The sequence below is a fragment of the Crocodylus porosus genome, unplaced genomic scaffold (genome assembly GCF_001723895.1).
Source record: "Crocodylus porosus isolate Cpor-Errol unplaced genomic scaffold, CroPor_comp1, whole genome shotgun sequence".
NCBI lineage: Eukaryota > Metazoa > Chordata > Crocodylia > Crocodylidae > Crocodylus > Crocodylus porosus.
This window is the reverse complement of record NW_017728924.1, coordinates 3,196,209-3,213,799: the sequence shown is the minus strand read 5'-3', so window position 1 is coordinate 3,213,799 and position 17,591 is coordinate 3,196,209. Positions and strand designations below refer to the sequence as shown.

The 17,591-nt window shown below is 43.0% G+C and overlaps 1 protein-coding gene across 1 annotated transcript in view; it reads left to right on the top strand.

Moving 5' to 3' along the window:
- LONRF3 (LON peptidase N-terminal domain and ring finger 3) overlaps positions 1-16,855 on the top strand; it is a 21,197-nt gene extending 4,342 nt beyond the window's left edge. The window contains exons 3-14 of the mRNA XM_019540449.1: positions 4-328; positions 1,300-1,418; positions 2,871-2,993; positions 5,661-5,816; positions 7,430-7,664; positions 8,378-8,468; positions 11,243-11,357; positions 11,744-11,865; positions 12,629-12,787; positions 13,903-14,065; positions 15,188-15,337; positions 16,059-16,855. Coding sequence (XP_019395994.1) covers positions 4-328; positions 1,300-1,418; positions 2,871-2,993; positions 5,661-5,816; positions 7,430-7,664; positions 8,378-8,468; positions 11,243-11,357; positions 11,744-11,865; positions 12,629-12,787; positions 13,903-14,065; positions 15,188-15,337; positions 16,059-16,217 — 1,917 coding nt within the window. The 3' untranslated portion in view covers positions 16,218-16,855. The remainder of the gene's footprint in view (positions 1-3; positions 329-1,299; positions 1,419-2,870; positions 2,994-5,660; positions 5,817-7,429; positions 7,665-8,377; positions 8,469-11,242; positions 11,358-11,743; positions 11,866-12,628; positions 12,788-13,902; positions 14,066-15,187; positions 15,338-16,058) is intronic.
- The last annotated feature ends 736 nt before the right edge of the window (positions 16,856-17,591 follow it).

Below are 17,591 nucleotides of genomic sequence, written 5' to 3'. Positions count from 1 at the left end.
CAGCCGCGCCACGGAGACGTCTTCAGGTGCCGCAAGTGCCACGGCTTCCTGTGCGAGCCCGTGTCGCTGCCGTGCGGACACACGTTCTGCAAGCGCTGCCTGGAGCGCGCCGGGCCCGCGGGCCGCTGCGTGCAGTGCCGGGCCGAGGGCGAGGCCGGCGCCGGGGCCGGGCAGCCGCTGCGCGTCAACGTGCTGCTCAGCAGCCTGCTGGCCAAGTGGTTCCCGGGCCAGGCGCGGGCGTCGCAGCTGCGGCACGAAGGCAACGTCCTGTACCGGGAGCGGAAGCCGCAGGCGGCGCTGCACAAGTACAACGAGGCCGTCAGCTTGGGTAAGCGCTGGAAGTAGGTCAGGGGAGCAGCGCGTTGTGTAAGGGCCGGCCGGCCCGGCCCGGCGCGGCCCCTCCCCCTCCGCGCCGTTGTGTAACCGGGGAGGCGGCCGGACCCCGGGCTGGGTGGCTCGGGTTTCCTGTCCCGTCCCCCCGGCTGAGCCCCCTGACCTGCTCTGGGAGGGGGACCTGCCTCCCGGTCGCAGCCCCGGAGCTTGGCCCAGCTAGGTACGGACCAGAGCGAGAGAGTTTCCCCGCCTGGCGGAGCAGGGAAAGATGCCACTCCACACTGCACGGGAGTTGTAGTCACGCAGTGCTGGTCCCTACCCGGATTGTGCAGCCAGAAGTTTTGCTTGATTACTTGTACCCCCTTCCTCTGAATCTAGGCCTTAAAACAGGAATTGGGTGGTTAAAAAGAAGGTAAACATCTCATTGTGATGAAGGATCACTTCAAAGACTTGATCATTAATCTAGGACCAGGTATTGCATCCCATAGCAGGGCTGGGGTGAGGTAATATTGATCCTGGTAGTTCTCATTTAATTTCCTTGACTGATGATAGGTTCAAAAGACCCCAATGTGTCGCTTTCAAAGCTTTGATCCTAACCCCTTTGTAAAGGGAGTTAATTTAAATTCCTGCTTTCCCTATGGCAACGTTATAATTATGTCATCTTTAATCTTTGTTCATGGAAATTGACCAAAATCTGATCCTCCGCCTAAGCGGGTAACGTTTCCGAGCTGCTGTGGATGTTCTCTCTGCCGTGTTTCCATCACTTATGTAATTCAAATCGGACCTCTTATGGCTAGAATACCCGAGAGAGCTGTTGTGCCTGATTGAGTTCTTGGTTGTTTAAATAATTCTTGCTCTTCTGATGCAAATGCTTTTTCCCTGATCATTTTAGAAAAAGGGTTGTAAAGAACAGGTCTATGTGCTATTCCAGGCATTATAACAGGTCAATGTTTGTATTGGTTACAGCTCCAAATGACTACTTATTATATAGCAACCGGTCCCAGATCAACTCTACGTTGAAAGCCTGCGAAGATGCACTGCATGATGCAGAAATGGCATGTAGGCTCCAGCCATATTGGTTGAAGGTGAGTTTTAAAGCTGAAATCTTTGGCTATCCCAGTGGCTTGCTGAGTGCCATGGGAAGGAAGAGCTGACCCAGAGAGCTGCTACAACACTGCTAAGACCCTAGACCAGTAGACCAGCACACCATGGAGATTTGACTGAGTTCTCTGAGTCAGGAAAAGGCTAAAGTAAGGAGCAGTGCATGCACTTAGTGTAGTCTGATCCAATAATCATAATTGCCTGTGATCTTGGAGGAGGTCAGATCTACATGTTATGCCAGAAGTCAAGCACTGTGCTTCCTTTTGCTGTCTAAAACAGGGGTGGGCAAAATCCAGCCTGCAGAGGGATTTTGTCCAGCCTGAAGCGGGTCCTGCTCGGTCCAGGCACGGGGGCAGCCTGGGTTGTGCATGCAGCCAGGAACATCACCCCGAGCACATAGCGGGGCTGAGGCAGCATGGTGACCCCAGCAGCCCCAGCACAGTGGCTCCTTTCAGCTGCTGGACCCAGCTCCACTGCCCAGGTGCCCTGGCCCATCTGCCCCATGCCCACCATCGGGGCAGGATTTACATGGGTCAGGTGGATGGGAGGGGGCTCTGGGTGGGCAGGGGGCAGTACCCAGGAGCGGGACAGGAACGTGTGGCTGGGTTCGCATGCCAGTGACAGCATGAGGCTAGGGCCTGAGACAGAGCTACAATCTATTTGGGCACTGGTAATGGGGACGGGTGAGCAGAGTGTGGCTCTGCTCCAGGATCCAGCCCTGTGCTGTCACTGTCCAGTGATCCCAAGATCCCCCTGGAGACCATTTGGTTCCCATGCGGACAGGGCATGTGGCCAGGCAAACGGGATGGGGCCATGGGCAGGCAGGGAGCTGCATCTGGGAGCAGGGACAGGCGTCCCACCAATCTTGCTCCTGGATGCTGCTCGCACCCACCTGCAGCCCTAGTGCAGGCACCTGGCTGAGCATGGAGCAGAGCCACTTAGGGAGTTTTGGTGAGTGGTTGTGGACTGGTGCGGGGGCGGTTGCTGACCTGGCCTGTGACAGCTCACCAAAACTCTGTGGCCCTTGAGCCTAAATAATTGCCCACCCCAGTCTAGAAGGCAGCATTGAGAAACAGATTAAAGTGTTCTCCCCAGATAAAGGAGGGTCCTGAAAAGTGACAGGGTACCAGCCTTCAACTGGGTCCAGATGCTGTGAAGTAAACTTGAACGTGTATGTGGGAGGCAGGGAGGTGATATTCTCTCAAGAGAAGTAAATATGGAAAATGTTTGTGTTGTTTCTAGCTGGAAGCTCAAACTCTGACCCTATGTTGGTAACCCAGACTGTTCTAATGCTGCTTTGTGCCGAGTTTTATTTAAACTTCAGCACAGTAAAGTGTTTTGGTTTTTCACATTTTAAACTGTTGGTTTTTATCAAATGGGCTTTAAAAATGTGATAAGAGAAAAGAAACTAGAATCGTGGACCTGTTTTCTCTCAGGGTCGCTTAAGGAAAGGACAAGCATTAGCTAACTTGGGAAAAACAGAAGAAGCTTTAAGAGAGTTTCTCTTCTGCCTTGCCCTGGATATTGGGAACAAGACAGCCAAGTCAGAGGCTCAGAAGGTGAGTTCTTGTGCAGCTTCACTGCTTTATCATATTGATAATTGCTTGCTCTTAAAAAAGAAAGCAGAAGTTACTACATAGAGATGGCTTGGAGAAAACATGGTCTGCAGTGCTGTTCCTGTGTGTTCAAATTGTTTTGTGTCCATTGCTGTACTTAAGGCACAGCTTAAGTGGCAATAGCAAGAGAGCCTCTCCACCCCCAGTGGGTAGAAAGTCTGATTTGTAGCTTTGAAATACAGAGATGTTAAAAATCAGTGGAGGGCTAGTATAGCTAAGAAGACTCCCAGACTCCCTGTATTCACATTTCCCACCCTAGACGGGTGCTGTTGACTGGAGAAGAGGAGGGAGTATCTAGTTAATATTGTATCAACTGATAGACTAAAAATAAAGAGCAGCACCGTTAGAACTCCACTTGGGAGCAGCATCACTCTTTCCACAGCCACTGATGTGGCTCTGAGCATCAGCACATGGAGAAAGCATGAGAGGAAACAGAGTAAACAAAGGACAAGTGTTATTTTAAAAACTGCTTATGAGGTTACTAATAACTAATGATAAATAGGCAATACGGCAGATCTGAAATAAGCCTGTTCCTGTAGCAAACAAAACTAAGGGAGCGTCTGTTGTGTTTTTTCTTTAGAGGGATACTGCCAAGATTGCTAATCCTACTTTAAAGACTTCTAGAAATTGTTCCATTTGTTAGCTCTCGTGGCTTCCATCCGTGGTGTGTGCGCTTTTGTGTGCTTGCCGTTTTTGTCTTGCTTAAAGCAGAGCTGCCCAGCTGATGGCCTGCGGGCTACCTGCAGCTTGCAAGGGGCTCATCTTTACACCCTCCCCCACTTGTTTCCCCTGGCCACCACCACCGCTGCCCTCATCACTCTGCCACCACTGCAGCTGGGTTCTTTGGCCTCCCACTCCCTTCTCTCTCCAGGCTGCAGGACAGCCTGCAGTGCTGGGGGAGCCTGTGAAGCCAGGGTGGGGGCCCTGCCCAGCCACACCATGTAGGGAGCAGGGGGAAAGCCATCTGCCCAGGTGGTGCTAAGGGAACTCGCAGCTGGGGAGGTGGATGGGGAAGGCATGGCCCTGTGGGGGCAGCCTCTGGTGTGTGGCCCCCAGCTGCTAAGAAGTTGGCTAGCCCTGGTTGGAAGTAATCTTTGTTACAGTACTGTGCCTACAATCAATTTCTGCAATAATGGTCATTGCAGTGAAAACCAACCCACACCTTACTGTCCTGATACAAACTTGCACCAGTTTTTCCAACCCACGTTTGGTTGGGTGGATTTGGGCTAAAGAAAAAAGCTCTGGGATGAGCGCTGTAATGAGAAGGATTTTCTAAACGCTGTGGGTGAAACTGTTGGAATAAGTGCCCATAACGGTCGGTGGGCTCCAGACAGTTGACACTTTTCAGCCTTATTCTTCCATGTTTTGTGTGCAACTCTAGATGGAATAGTTATTGTGTTTTCCTGGCCTGTCAGCAGGTTCCTTCCCTAAAATGCAGTCTCATGCATTGTCATTGTATCAAGCAGGGCTCTCATAGTGATGAGGTGATGCTTCCTGTGGGTCAGAGCCGGAAGATGTAACAAACTGATACATTTTTAGATTCACAGTCAAAATAGCCTTTGCCAAGAAAGCTATTTCTTTCTCAGCAGTAGGGTCCTGAGGATAATCTAGGCTCTTTGTTATGGGAAGAACTGCTTACAGGGAGAGTATATCAATGATACAAGTATCTATTGGATTACTTCCAAAGCTGTTTGCATAACAGTGACATAGCTGCTTTTAGCAAATCCTTCCACTGCAGATCTGATTTTTTTTTTTTTTTCTGCTCAGTGTAATTGGTGGCCTTCATTAACATTACTCTCGGGAGAGTCTGATCCTGCAGCCCATACTCACATGAGGAATCTCTTTTGACTTCCAGAAGACTATTACTAATACATGGTATGCTGTCTTCTCAAACATGAATGCTGCAGGATCAGACCAGAGGCATGGTGAGACTGTTGTGGCCTTTTAAAATGCAGGGATTTTTTTTTTTTAACTCTGCTTGCTTGAGATTTTATATCCGTGGTCATTTGGCAAGTTGCACTACACTAACAGCCAACAATTTGCTATTGGATGTTGGAGATTCATTTGCATTGACATGCAGAGGCCCTGAATGTTTTTCATCTGCAACTTTTTGCTGTATTCCCATTCTTTCTCCCTGAACACATCCCCGTTTGCATAGTGAGAGGCATTTGATCAAGCCTGGACCCGTGGGAATGCCCTCAACTTCCAGTGTCTCCAGTGGGAATGGGAATTATGGCACTCAGCATTCCCTTGTTTAAGAAACCTTTTAAATGCTTCTAGCAGTAACTGCGGGTGAGGTTTCAATAAAACTCTAGACTTCAGAACTAGTGGATTTTCATAAATATGTCACCATTCCCTTAACGGCACATCAGCACATTTAATTCTGAAAATGAAGCCTCTGCTTTTTGAGCCTACGTTGCACCACCTTGTATGTGTGTGTCTGTTTTGTTTCCATCCTAGACCTACTCAGTTGTTTGCCAGGACTACTTAAATGCTTTTGCAAATCAATGGTGCTTCTTGCAGCTGTTCCCTTCCCCACAGTCCCCACCCTTTCCCTTAGAGATTGCAAGGGAAGAACTAAGTAGTGAAGTATTCTGTTTTATACCACAGCTTCTACTTAGTTTATTTTCACCCATCCCGGGAAATGCTCAGGAGCACTTACCCGATATCCTGCAGCTGTTGTTACCTCACTCTAGATTAAAGGGGAGCCTTCTAAATTCAGTGGGATCTGGAGGCACCAGCCATAATCTACAAAGGTTGCTCAAGGTAAAGCTAAACTCTGATGTGTAGTTCTTACTTTTGCTGTGTGTTTATGTACAGTTCGGAGAGTCTTTCCCTCCCCCTCCCCCAAAAAAAAATCTGGAAGAATGAATAATGTATTTTCTCAGATTTGTTTGTGCTGAGATTCAGAACACGTGTTAGCAACAAGCTGAACAGCTTTAGGAATGAAAAATGCAAGATGCAGCAAGCTGCTATTTAATGGGTTCATTTAAATGATGCCTAAAAAGGAAGGTCATCTTAGAATTCAAAAAAGAGTGTTTTATCCTTATATGGGCTGGGTCCCCTCCCTCTACTTTTTTCTAGTTTGTCATAATTGCCGTAACTGTTGATAAGATTAACAGAAGTTCTCAGTTTTCCATGTTTATAACAGAGAAGGACCTCTATTATGAAACTTGGAATACAGATATCTCCAACCTTTGAGAGCTTCTGATGTAAGGAGGTTTGGCTTGGGCCATAATGGTGATAGGCCAGCAGTAGTATTCCTGTATAGATTTAGATTCCAAATTCATTCCAGTTGGAGGCTATGGTACAGCCCACTATAAGGATGTGGGCTTTGCATACGTTTGATTTGGAGACATAGTTTGCTAATACTTGTAGATGCTTAAACCCAAGTGTTTGCATCGAGACTATCTTTAGAGCATCCATATCTGGTACTCTGAGAATGTACGCGCCTTCATAGCTGTAGGATAACTTTTTACCAATCCCTGGAAAATGTAATTTTGTTGAAGAGTCCCCTAATCAGTGGTGGTCTCCTGCAGAGGCATTTTGGTCTTTCTGAAGGGAAACTTTTAAAATGGCCATCCCATCATGAGGTTGGTTATTTGTGGAGAAAAGGGGGTAATTGGCCCCTTTTCTCCCTCATGTATCACATACCATTCTGGTGCCTAACAACTTGACCTCCAGCATATACATTTAAATTCACCTGGGAAATTGGTCCCTTTATTTGACATGAAAAATGGTTGGTGATGTTGGTTAGGTGCTATTTCTCATGACTATTATATGGTAATAGTAGGATTAAAAAGTACTCTGAAAAAAGTACTAGGTTTATGACTTGTTCTGGCCAAAAAGCATATATGCCATGAACCCATTTTAACTATTTGTGCAGACTTTTAGGTGCATTTTTTTTTTTGTATTAGTTGTTCTGTGCATATGCTTCTCCCTTAAAATAAGTCATGCGGTGTTAGTCTCTGAAACCAGAAATATCTGAACCTAAAATCAGCCAGATGGATTTTTCCATAGGTTAGGTAATAATGACTAACAGGCTGAGTCTTCAATAAAATTCTGCATGACTCAAGTTTTATGGTCAAGTTATAAAACCAAAGAAATGTTACCATGAATGTTATCAGCTTTTGATAGAAGGGGAAGACTGCTCTGGTGGGAAAGGGATATCAATTGAAATGAAGGCCCTGATGCAACAGTTCTCAATCTGTGAGCCACTGGTTTGTGGAGCCTTTCCTGGTGGTCCACAACATGGAAAACGTTTTGGGAGCTGGGCAGGAAAGTGGGTCTGTGAAGAGAGTCTTCTCTTGCAAAGTTGTCTGCAGAATGAAAATGTAGGGGAGTTGTGCTCCTGATGTATGATCCTCTCTTTCATCCAGGTAAATGTGGAACACAAAAAGAGTTTTCCTGCTCACGAGGAGCAAAATGTGACTAGTTTGAGAAAATCAGTGCAAGTGACGGAGATTAAAAGAGACTGCTCAGAAGCTGAGAACACACATGCGTCCGTCCCGGAGTCTGCCTTTCTCATTTCTGAGAAATGCAACCTTTTGAAAAGGAAGTGCTGCTCTGAAGACATGAGAAGTGCTGAGGTGCTCTGCAAGCGCACAAAGAAAGGTAACCTGTTTCGTTCAGTGAGGGCCTACTCCTGTTTTCATGAAGTTGATGGGAGTTTTGCCTGACTAGACAGCTCCAATCTTGGACTTCAGTTTTCATCTCTTCCCTATTCCTGTTCCCCCCTGTAAAAATAATTACACTAATAAATCTAGAGAGGGACAAAAAAGATTAGGCCAAGCCTTTGTTTACCAGCTGAGCGGTGAGTCCCGTGACAACTACCAGTGCCGTATATGGTTGATAACAGTAATAAAATCAAGTTTTAAAATGCCTGACTTGCTGTATTTGCAAGGCACAGATGCTGGAATTACATTTTTTTTCCTAACATCACCAAGATCATGGAAACCCTTGGTCTGATTCTCCTGCTGTTCAATGGACTTGGATTGATTTAACAGGAACATCTGGCCCTTTTGCATGCTTCCAACGCTGAGTGTGGGGTTGTAGCCGCACTCTGTCAACACAGGACCAAATTCCACTGAGGCTAATGGAGTCAGGCCCACTTATGCCAAGATTAACTTGTGCAGCAAATTCCATTTCATGATTCTAACATTTCAAAAACTGCTTATAAATAAATGCAGTCCTTGATCACAGTACAGTTAAAAATCAGATGTATTTGCAAACACATAATAAAGCATTGTCTCTGAAATGCTACGCGGTTCCCCCCACTGTCTGGTTATGTATTCTAATACAATTTTTTTTTCACAACTATATAATAGGCACAATAGATGCCAAGGGATCTAATGCTGGGCACCACATTTCATTTGAATTTGTGGATCCATCTGACCTGGACTGCTCTTTGTGCATGAGGTAGCCATTATTTTCTCATGGATATGTTTAAAGCTATATCTTTTCCACTGATATGATCTACAAACATTGTCTAATTTACTTGGCTATTTGTTTTTCTGGTTTGGAAACTAGGGCTTTCTGTATAACGTTGTGTCCCATACCATGCGCGTTTCTAATTATTTGGTTCTGAAGAGTTTGTGGATAGGGATCTTCTGATGTATCCCAGGTTAAGAAATAATATGCGCTTGGCAAAGGACATCCAAGTTTGTTGGGTTTAAATGCATTGTGGAACATGACTGAAAGATTTCCTTTTACCAGATGCACAGACTCCCCCCCACGTATTACACAAGTCCACCACTCATTCTTGGCAGTTAGTGTAAATTAAGCCACGTGAGATTTTTTTTTTTCCCCCCACTAACAGAAATATTTGACAAGTAAATGTCTATATAAATACTTAGTTTGCACGTAAATTAGTGTAGTGTAGCAACAGCAATATTCAGGTCTTCCAGGCAAACAAAGCTCTCTAGTCAGTGGTTGATTGGCTCGTTTTGCCGAGGTGGGAACACCCTGGCCTCAAAAAAAAATCTGGATTTAGGGTTGGGTTTTCTTGTTTGAAAAGGTAGTTGTCAATGCTTAAAACTGTTTCAAAACAAATTGAAATAGCCTTAAAAAAGATGTGGTGAAACTGTTGATTTTCTGCTTGGAACAAACTGTTAAAAGCAAAAGGATGATCAGAAGTCTAGGTTGTAGCCTAAGTCATGTGCTCCAAAACCTTTACTGCTGCCAAGAAAACACTTGCACTCCTTCAAACCCCCCCCAGTTCCCCATATAAATAAAACTGTGAGGTTTTCTACAAACTCATTTTCAGACGTATTTAGTAGAATGAATTAGTCCTGCTTATTTGTATTCCCTGTTAAACCAAAAAATAGCCTGAATCATTACTCCTGAGCATTAAGATGACTTGAATATAAAAACCTGTGTCAAAAAGGAACCTGTTGCAGGGCCTTTTTCTTCCCAGTGCTACTAATGCATGTTGGTTGCAATAGTTATTATGTGTTGTGCAACTCAGATATACCTTATCTAAGATTTGGCAATTGTGATACCTTGGATTAAATGCCTACTAACCTACTGACCTATTAATCAGTTAACTGCAGGAGCTGTTATTAGCCTATTTAATTTGCCCAAGTAGCAAAGGTGTCGTATCCAATTCAGTGGCATACAAAAAGCAGAGGCAAAAGTAACGGAGTCTCTTGTGAAGGAGTAAGCATTTGGTTGTTGCTGTATTCATAAGCCTTTCCATATGATATACCTACCTCTGGTTTGTGCAGTTCAATACGGCTCTGACAGCAAAACTCCACTCCCATTAGCTGCTGTAAGAACTGGATCAGGACGGTGTATCTGACAAGCATTTTCCTGTTCTGTGCCGTCGTGTGAAGCTAGGTTGGTCCAAGTACATAACTAAGATATTTAAATATGCAGACATACTAACTGGAAGGTATTTTAGAATTTGGTATTTTAAGTATTTAAAAGAAATGGGTATTTGTTAAAAAATTGACCTAGAGGAGATTTGGATTATATAACTGACTAGCAACAAGATTGCTGTGGCCTTTTGGATACTTTTTCATATGCTTCCCTGTTAAATGTCAGTATCTATATAGCAGCTAATGAGAGGTGATGAACTGCTTATGATCATTTTTGTTGAGCTAATTATTTGCTTAAACTTACTTTGTGTGAGGAAGCAATTAATAAGCTTAAAGTTATGAATATAGCTTCCACACACACAGTAGCAACCAGGTTTATCTCTGTGGGAAAAGAAAACAATTATTGTGGTTTAAGAAGTGACTTCACTATATCAATTGAATTATTTTTTTGTCCAACTGAATCGCTTGTTAGGATATAATATTTAGAGTGGTTTTTGGTTTGTTTTGCTTTTCCTATTTAACTTTTAAATCAAAGGGAAAGGTTTGGAAATATCTCCCTTTTTAGTTTGAGAAGTTATTGATATACAAACGAGAGAAATCTTTGTAACATTTCTTCATATTTTTCACATTTGGATGCTTGTTACCTGCAAAGGATCTCTTTAGAATATATAACATAAATTTAGCCAAAAAGAGAGGCAATTAATATGAAAATAAAATTACAATGAAATGGATGGGAGTTAAGATCCTAAATAGCTTTTAAAAACAGGGGCCTACACGCATAGTATTGTTTTGAAGGGAGATGAATCTATTGGGTATTTATATTTGAGGGGCATTCAAAGGTAAAAGCTCTGTATTCAAACCGAATTAAATTTCCCAATATTAGATTTAGCAATGACATTTTTTATTTTATTAAATTGTATGTCCTAGCAGTACAAACAGTCTTGTTCTGTGTTTGGTCGGGTATGTAAAGCTAATCTTGCTGCCGACTGAACGAATAATGGTTTTCAGAATTGGGGCCTTTATGTTTAATTCTTCCTTTGAAGGTCCTATCTTCTGCTGACTCTCCTCACCCTCGAGACAAAAACTGAAATTCTGGGCTCGCTGATATAAGTGTCGAATTTTCCACCGACTTCAGCAAAGCCAGGATTTCAGCCACCCGCTTCCACACTAGCCAGGCAACAGGGAGCTCCCTAGTTAACTACATTCAAAATTCAAGGTGGGGAGAAAACGATAAGCAAGGAACAAATGTCCCCCAGCAGTGCAGAAAACCGTAACTACTGACTTTCTCTGAAAAGAAGCTGTTTTGTGACAGCCTTTTCTCTTATTTTTGTTACACGATATTGTTGTCTTTTGTTTTTGGTTGTTCGGTTCCAGGCTTTTCTATGAACCTGTCACCACGCCCTGTGGACATACCTTCTGCCTGAAATGTCTTGAAAGATGCCTAGATCACAACCCAAAATGCCCCCTGTGCAAAGAAGGCCTTTCTGAGGTAACAACATACAGATGTAATTGGTATAAATTGAAAAGAACAGATGAGGTGGGATAGACTTACTAAGCGTGCGCCACCGCCACTTCCTCAGCACTGGCATGCATTTCGCCACCTATACAATTAAGTGTTGCAGTGCCAGGCGCTTTTCAAAGCACCCAGCACTGCGGTGATTTGCATGTGTTTAAATGCCCATTAGATGTACAGGAAGGTCACTGGGGGTTTAAAGGACGTCACAAGGAGGAAATGGCTTAGTGACTCTAATCTATAATAGAGGTGACACATGCTGTTCACAGACAACTACACTGGGCATGGGTCAATCAAATTTAGTACTGCAGCCATTGCTGGACATTGTCTGATAATTGCTTAATTGTGACTCCTTGTTGTAGTGTTTGGCTATGAGGAAATACTGTAAGACAGTACTGATGGAGGAGTTGATCGCTAAGTATCTTCCAGAGGAACTCACTGAAAGAAGAAAAGTTTATGAAGAGGAAATTGCAGAGCTTTCCAAGTATGTAAGCATTTCATTTAAATGCAAGCCTTTGACATGAGTTTTGCTAGCTATTGAATAGTTCCCATTGCCATGGAACGTGCCATAAGGGATCATGAAGGATCTTACTCTGTTTCCCTTTATTCAGAGGGCAGTTCAGAAAGTTTAAACCTACTGTGTATTTGGCAGCAGGGTGTCTAAACCCTCCAGTTGGCTGCAAGTGATAATTGAAAACCAGAGGAAACTTAAGGCCATAATTCTCAGTGTGTTGTAGTGACACTGACTTCTTCTGTTGACTTTTTTGATGCAGATCAGAAGGTTGAGTTGGGTAGAAATGAAATTTTGCACAAGAGACTCATTGGAACATGTGAATTGGGAACCTGTGTGTAGGGTAGGGGGCGTCTTAAGGAAAATACAAGCTATAGGTATAAGACTCCTTCCTACAAAGCAGGAAAGAGTAACTTTAAATATACCCTTTCCACACAAATCATAATTCCACAAGTTACAGCGCAATATCAATGTCCAATATATCAGGCCAAGTAGAAAACTAAGCAAAATAGTTAATAGCCTTTATATAGAGTAGAAATCTTGATTTCCTTTTGAGGCTTGGTTTTTTGTTTGGTTTTTTTGTTTCTTTCTAAATTCTCGCCCCAAAGCCAGTTAATGTAACTTAAGCAATCCTGGTATTGAATAAATTAGGTCTGTACATTGTACTTCTCTGTTTTTAGAAACTGGTTCATGCTATACTAATATAACAGGGTCCTGTTTCTTCCCTCTATTACAGTTTAAATAAGAATGTTCCTATATTTGTCTGCACAATGGCCTATCCTACCGTTCCATGCCCTCTGCACATCTTTGAGCCCTGTTATAGACTGATGATTCGAAGGTGCATGGAAACTGGCACCAAACAGTTTGGCATGTGCATCGGGGATCCTGTCAAGGGGTGAGTGAGCAGAATGTCCTGCCGGTGGGAAACTGCCCCTCTCCACTAGATGCAGTAGTCCGTTTCTATCGACAGCCCCTCTGATCAGCCATTTCAGAGGAATGTGAAACTTAAAACATAGGAACAATTATAGAATAATCTGCCAATGGGCAAAGTTTCTCAAACCCATCAGTTAATAGTGAACTGGCTTTTTCTGAAGCATGAAGATTTAATATCTGTTATCCTGTCCAATGTAACTGTCAAAATTATTCATTTTAAGTGTTTAATTCTGTCTTTTGAAATTTAGTCAGCTATTGGACTCTGATACTATGGGAAAGTACCTTCCGGACTTTTTTTTACTGGGCAGTGCATGAAAGTTTCTTTTTGTTAAAATTTTATATGGTTTTTAGTTGGTGTTTTTTGATACCAGCAACTGAACTGGATTGATAAGGATTTTTTACGCTGAAAACAAAGTGTCATTATCAAGTCAGATTTATACATCTACTCTCAAAATAAAATGTCTGCTAAATAGATATATTGGCTCCATACTGAATTGGCTGAGCATCTATGCTATGCCTTTTTACAGCAAGTACTCAAAGCTGCCCATCTTATACACACTCCTTTGCAGCAGCCCCCTCCCCCCCCGCATCTATTTTGATGACTTGCCTGTTCCATCAGAGTCTGCATTGCCTGCTTGATACAAAGTGAAGTTTACTATGACTTAGTAAATTTAGCTTCCGTAGTCCTTATTGTAATTAACTGTACAGGCTCTAGACTCCTGCTGAATGTATGCACCTAAATTGCGGAACTTGAATAAGAAGCGAGTTGTCCATCCAGAGCAGCTGAAGCAGTACCGTTTGTAGTTACGTTAGAAATGCGATTGTACAAGGAATAATGTGTTCTAAAATACAAGGTGAGAAATGTTCATCTGGTCAATTGCTTGAATATTCCTGAAGATGTAGTTTTAAAAACAAGTGTTGTGTATATATAATGTGAGGTAAAGTAATAAAGAGTAATGTAAAAACAGTGAACTGACACTAGCAAGGCCTTTATACGATGAAGTGGCTGTACAGTAGAGATGCAGAACTAAGTCTGAAAAGAATAGGCTTATTTACTTGCTCGTTATGATTAAATAGCTTTGCAGATTACGGCTGCATTCTGGAGATAAGAAGCGTTGAATTCTTTGCTGATGGACGCTCTGTTGTAGACAGCATTGGCAAGAGAAGGTTTAAGGTGATACAGCACAGCCAGCGTGACGGATATAATACAGCAGATATTGAGTACATTGAGGATCAAAAGGTGAGTACAGCAGCGGAATTGTGGCTGAAACCCTTTCAAGGACAGAATATTTTGTTTCATAACATGCACAAAATAACCCGGTACATGCCAGATGACAAGCAAAACCACAGTATGTATTTGGCGTCGTCCGGAGGGTGCTTTAGGTCTGTGTTTATAACAATGATCTGATCGGGCCTGCTTCCACTGAAGTGAGGGCGCTGGCAGAAGTGACATTTGTTATGCGATCGGCCCCCTGAAAGCACTCTACAGCCATGCTGAGACGGAAGTGATACGGCTGCAGAGCACTTTAAAAATAGCTGATCGCGCAACAAGTCAACCCTCATCTAATGAAGGTTCAGATGAAGGTGCTCCAAAGCAGAGTGCGTTTAGGGAACTTCTGCTCCCTAGGGTCAGTTTGTCAGTGAGATCAGGGCTGGGCTGCAACCCCCCCTCACTATACTGTCTGCAGGAAGGGAGGGGGGGAGTGAGCTATGGGCTGAGCTGAGGATGGGGGGACGTGGATTGGAGGTCCCATCCTGCCCCCTCTCCTTCAGTTCAGGCTGGGAAAACTCCAACCTGCAGCTCCCCCTTGCCCTCCTCCCTCCCCATGTCCTTTCTCCAGACAGCACTGGAGCTGGTGGGGGACAGACAGAGGTAGAGCAGGACCTGCGTATCTGTCAGTGGCCTCAATGACCACTTCAGTTCAAACAATAAGTATGACATGGAGCCCACTGAATTTAAAAGATAGTATAGCTTCCTCAAGTGTCCTAGGTGCTGTACAAACCTACACTATTCTTCCTCACCGCCCCCCCCCCCCAAAAGAAAAAGGAAGACGGCATCTATCCCAAAGCACTGTTTAAAGAAAGATTCCAATGTAAAGAACTTGGGACCTGTGCATTAGATTTCAATCTATAACTCTAGTAAACAGTGACTGGATTTACTAACCTGGTAAACATTGAATCTGCAAAGGGATTTATTTTAGAATATAAGAAAAACCTGAAGTAAGTGGGCTGGGGACTGCTCATAAAGAATGAACTTTCAGGATTCCCTGAGAAATCTCAAAAGAATTAACAATGTATGCAGCACTTTCTTTGAAAAGCCCAATTGAATTAATTCCAGCTCCCCCTTCTCTGCCAATTTCAGGTGCAAGGACAGGAGTATGCTGAATTACTTGTTTTACATGATTCTGTGTACGAGCAGGCACACACGTGGTTTAACTCGCTCAAGCAAGCACTCAAGAGTCGAATACTCAGTCATTTTGGTCCAATGCCAGCTAAGGATCCTGATCCACAGGTGCATGACTTTGTGCTTAGTCAGAAATAATTACATGTTCGATAACTATCACACACCATAATAAACAGAGAAGAATTTTCTCATTCTTTGGCTATCCAGACCTTCTTCACTTATCTTGTATAAAGTGCTGTACCTCAGAATTGTGCTGCTATCAATCACTGCTATAGTAATGCTGAGCAAGTTGGTATTCATATTTTAATAATCCTCTGAACTTCCTGAGAAATACGAATGTAAAGGAACAAAATAATCCCTTTTGGATTTGGTGGAATGGCACCTACTTAGCACCTGGCTGAATCTGTCCTAGAGTCAGGTGGACAGTAGGAATTGGACAGGGGGAAAAAAAAACTGAAGCTACTGTTAAACAGCTACAAAGTGCTGGAGGAGAAGGGCTGTGAACTCCCACTTCTAGCAGAAGTTAAATATAAAGACGTAAGCCTATAAAGACATGCATTAAGTTAAAGACCTTATCTACAGATGTATCACTAGAAACAGAAAAAGGTCTGATTTTAAAACACCCCAGTATTAGAAGAAAATTGGAGGGTGGATCTTGGCTTGCATTTCGAGCCATCTCATACCCAGAAGCTATTAGGCTTGGCATTTGGGCAGGTGGGAGAGGATACCTGGCTATGGAACAGCATGGTTTCTATTGACAGTATTTTAAGTCTGTGAGAACATCTCAGTTCCTGCATCATCATTTGTGCTTTTCGTTTTTCTGTTGCAGGCTAACCCCAATGGCCCTGCCTGGTGCTGGTGGGTCCTTGCTGTCCTTCCACTTGAGAACAGAGCTCAGCTTCCATTCCTTGCCATGAAATCCCTAAAAGACCGCTTGAATGGCATCAAACGTGTCCTTATGTTCATGTCTCGTACGAGATCACGGTGATGCCAAGAGAGCTGCGAAACCTCTTGCAATACTTGACTTGACTGTGGAGTGTTTCTTGTATCTACATCTAACTGCAATAATGTCTTACAGATTGACCTGTCAAAGCAGGATAAATTTTCATGCCTGAATTTCAAAGGAAATAAAATATAAAGAGCAAAGGATACTTATGGATGCTTCGCTAGTTTCCATTTTGAACTCTTAACTTTCTTGAGATTATTCAATTATTGTACTGCTAAATTAATAACATAAATGTTATATAGCAGAACAAAAAGTGATCTTGTTTGCCATAAACCTTTCAAAAGTTTAAGAGTGTTTTGTAGTAGATAAACAAAATCTGTGCAGTTTAATGTGAAGCAGAAATAATAATGTTAATGCATTATTTCAGTGAACTGCAAAGTCTTTTATTCCAAATGGTTCAGGTTTTATATAGCATTATGTATAATAATGTTCACAACTTCTGTTGGATAATTTATTTTTGCACTATGATGTCTTTTTTGGTTTTCAAATGTATATTGCAATTATTTATGTGTACATTCTCTGAACAGAAAGTGAGCTGCTCTATTTATTTACAATGTCCTACCCTGTATGTATGACTAAAGAAAAAAATGATTCTAGGAATACACAAGCTACTGCTTCTATCATTTTTTTTTCATATTTGTGTCTGAGCACTTGAACATTTTTCTACTTATTTCCAATGTTACCATGTTACAAGAGTGTGCCCCCCAACACAAGACTTCATGGCAGGCTGTCTGTATGGTTTTTGTCTGAAATAATTTGATTTTAGTTGCAGCAAGACCTTGATCCTAGTACCTTAACTTGGCCCCCGTTTTAAATATGTTGCCAAACTGGAATCTAGGTCAACCAATTTCAGTGGGAGCTGGCGAGAGAGCATTGAAGAATCCAGCCTTTCAATCTGCACAGATATACAGAGTGTGCAATAGCCTACTAAGCGCTGCATTTGTCTGAACTGTTCTGGAAAATGTGGCTAAACGCAAACACTTACTAAGAATGAATCCCAAATGTGAGAAGCAGCCATTTACAAACAGGAACTGCAACTATGGGTGTTGTTTTATTGCAGGTTATTATAGATTCTTTATATTAATCTCCTTACTGTTAAGGCTGTCTTGTTGCATTTTCTAACTGATGTCATGGAGCAGGGAAGGTGTGTGGGTTTTTTTGCTGTGTAAGACTGCAGAAGGGCTGGTTCCGTATACTGCACAATAGAAGGAATAATGGTAACAACCTTGTAACTTATTCCACCTCCAGGTTATTCTGTTGACCACGAATCTTTATCCAGGCTTGGCACTTGTTTGTCAGACTGTGAGCAGTTTGAGAGTAAGAGTTAAAACTCTGGGGGAAATGGAAAGGGTTTTG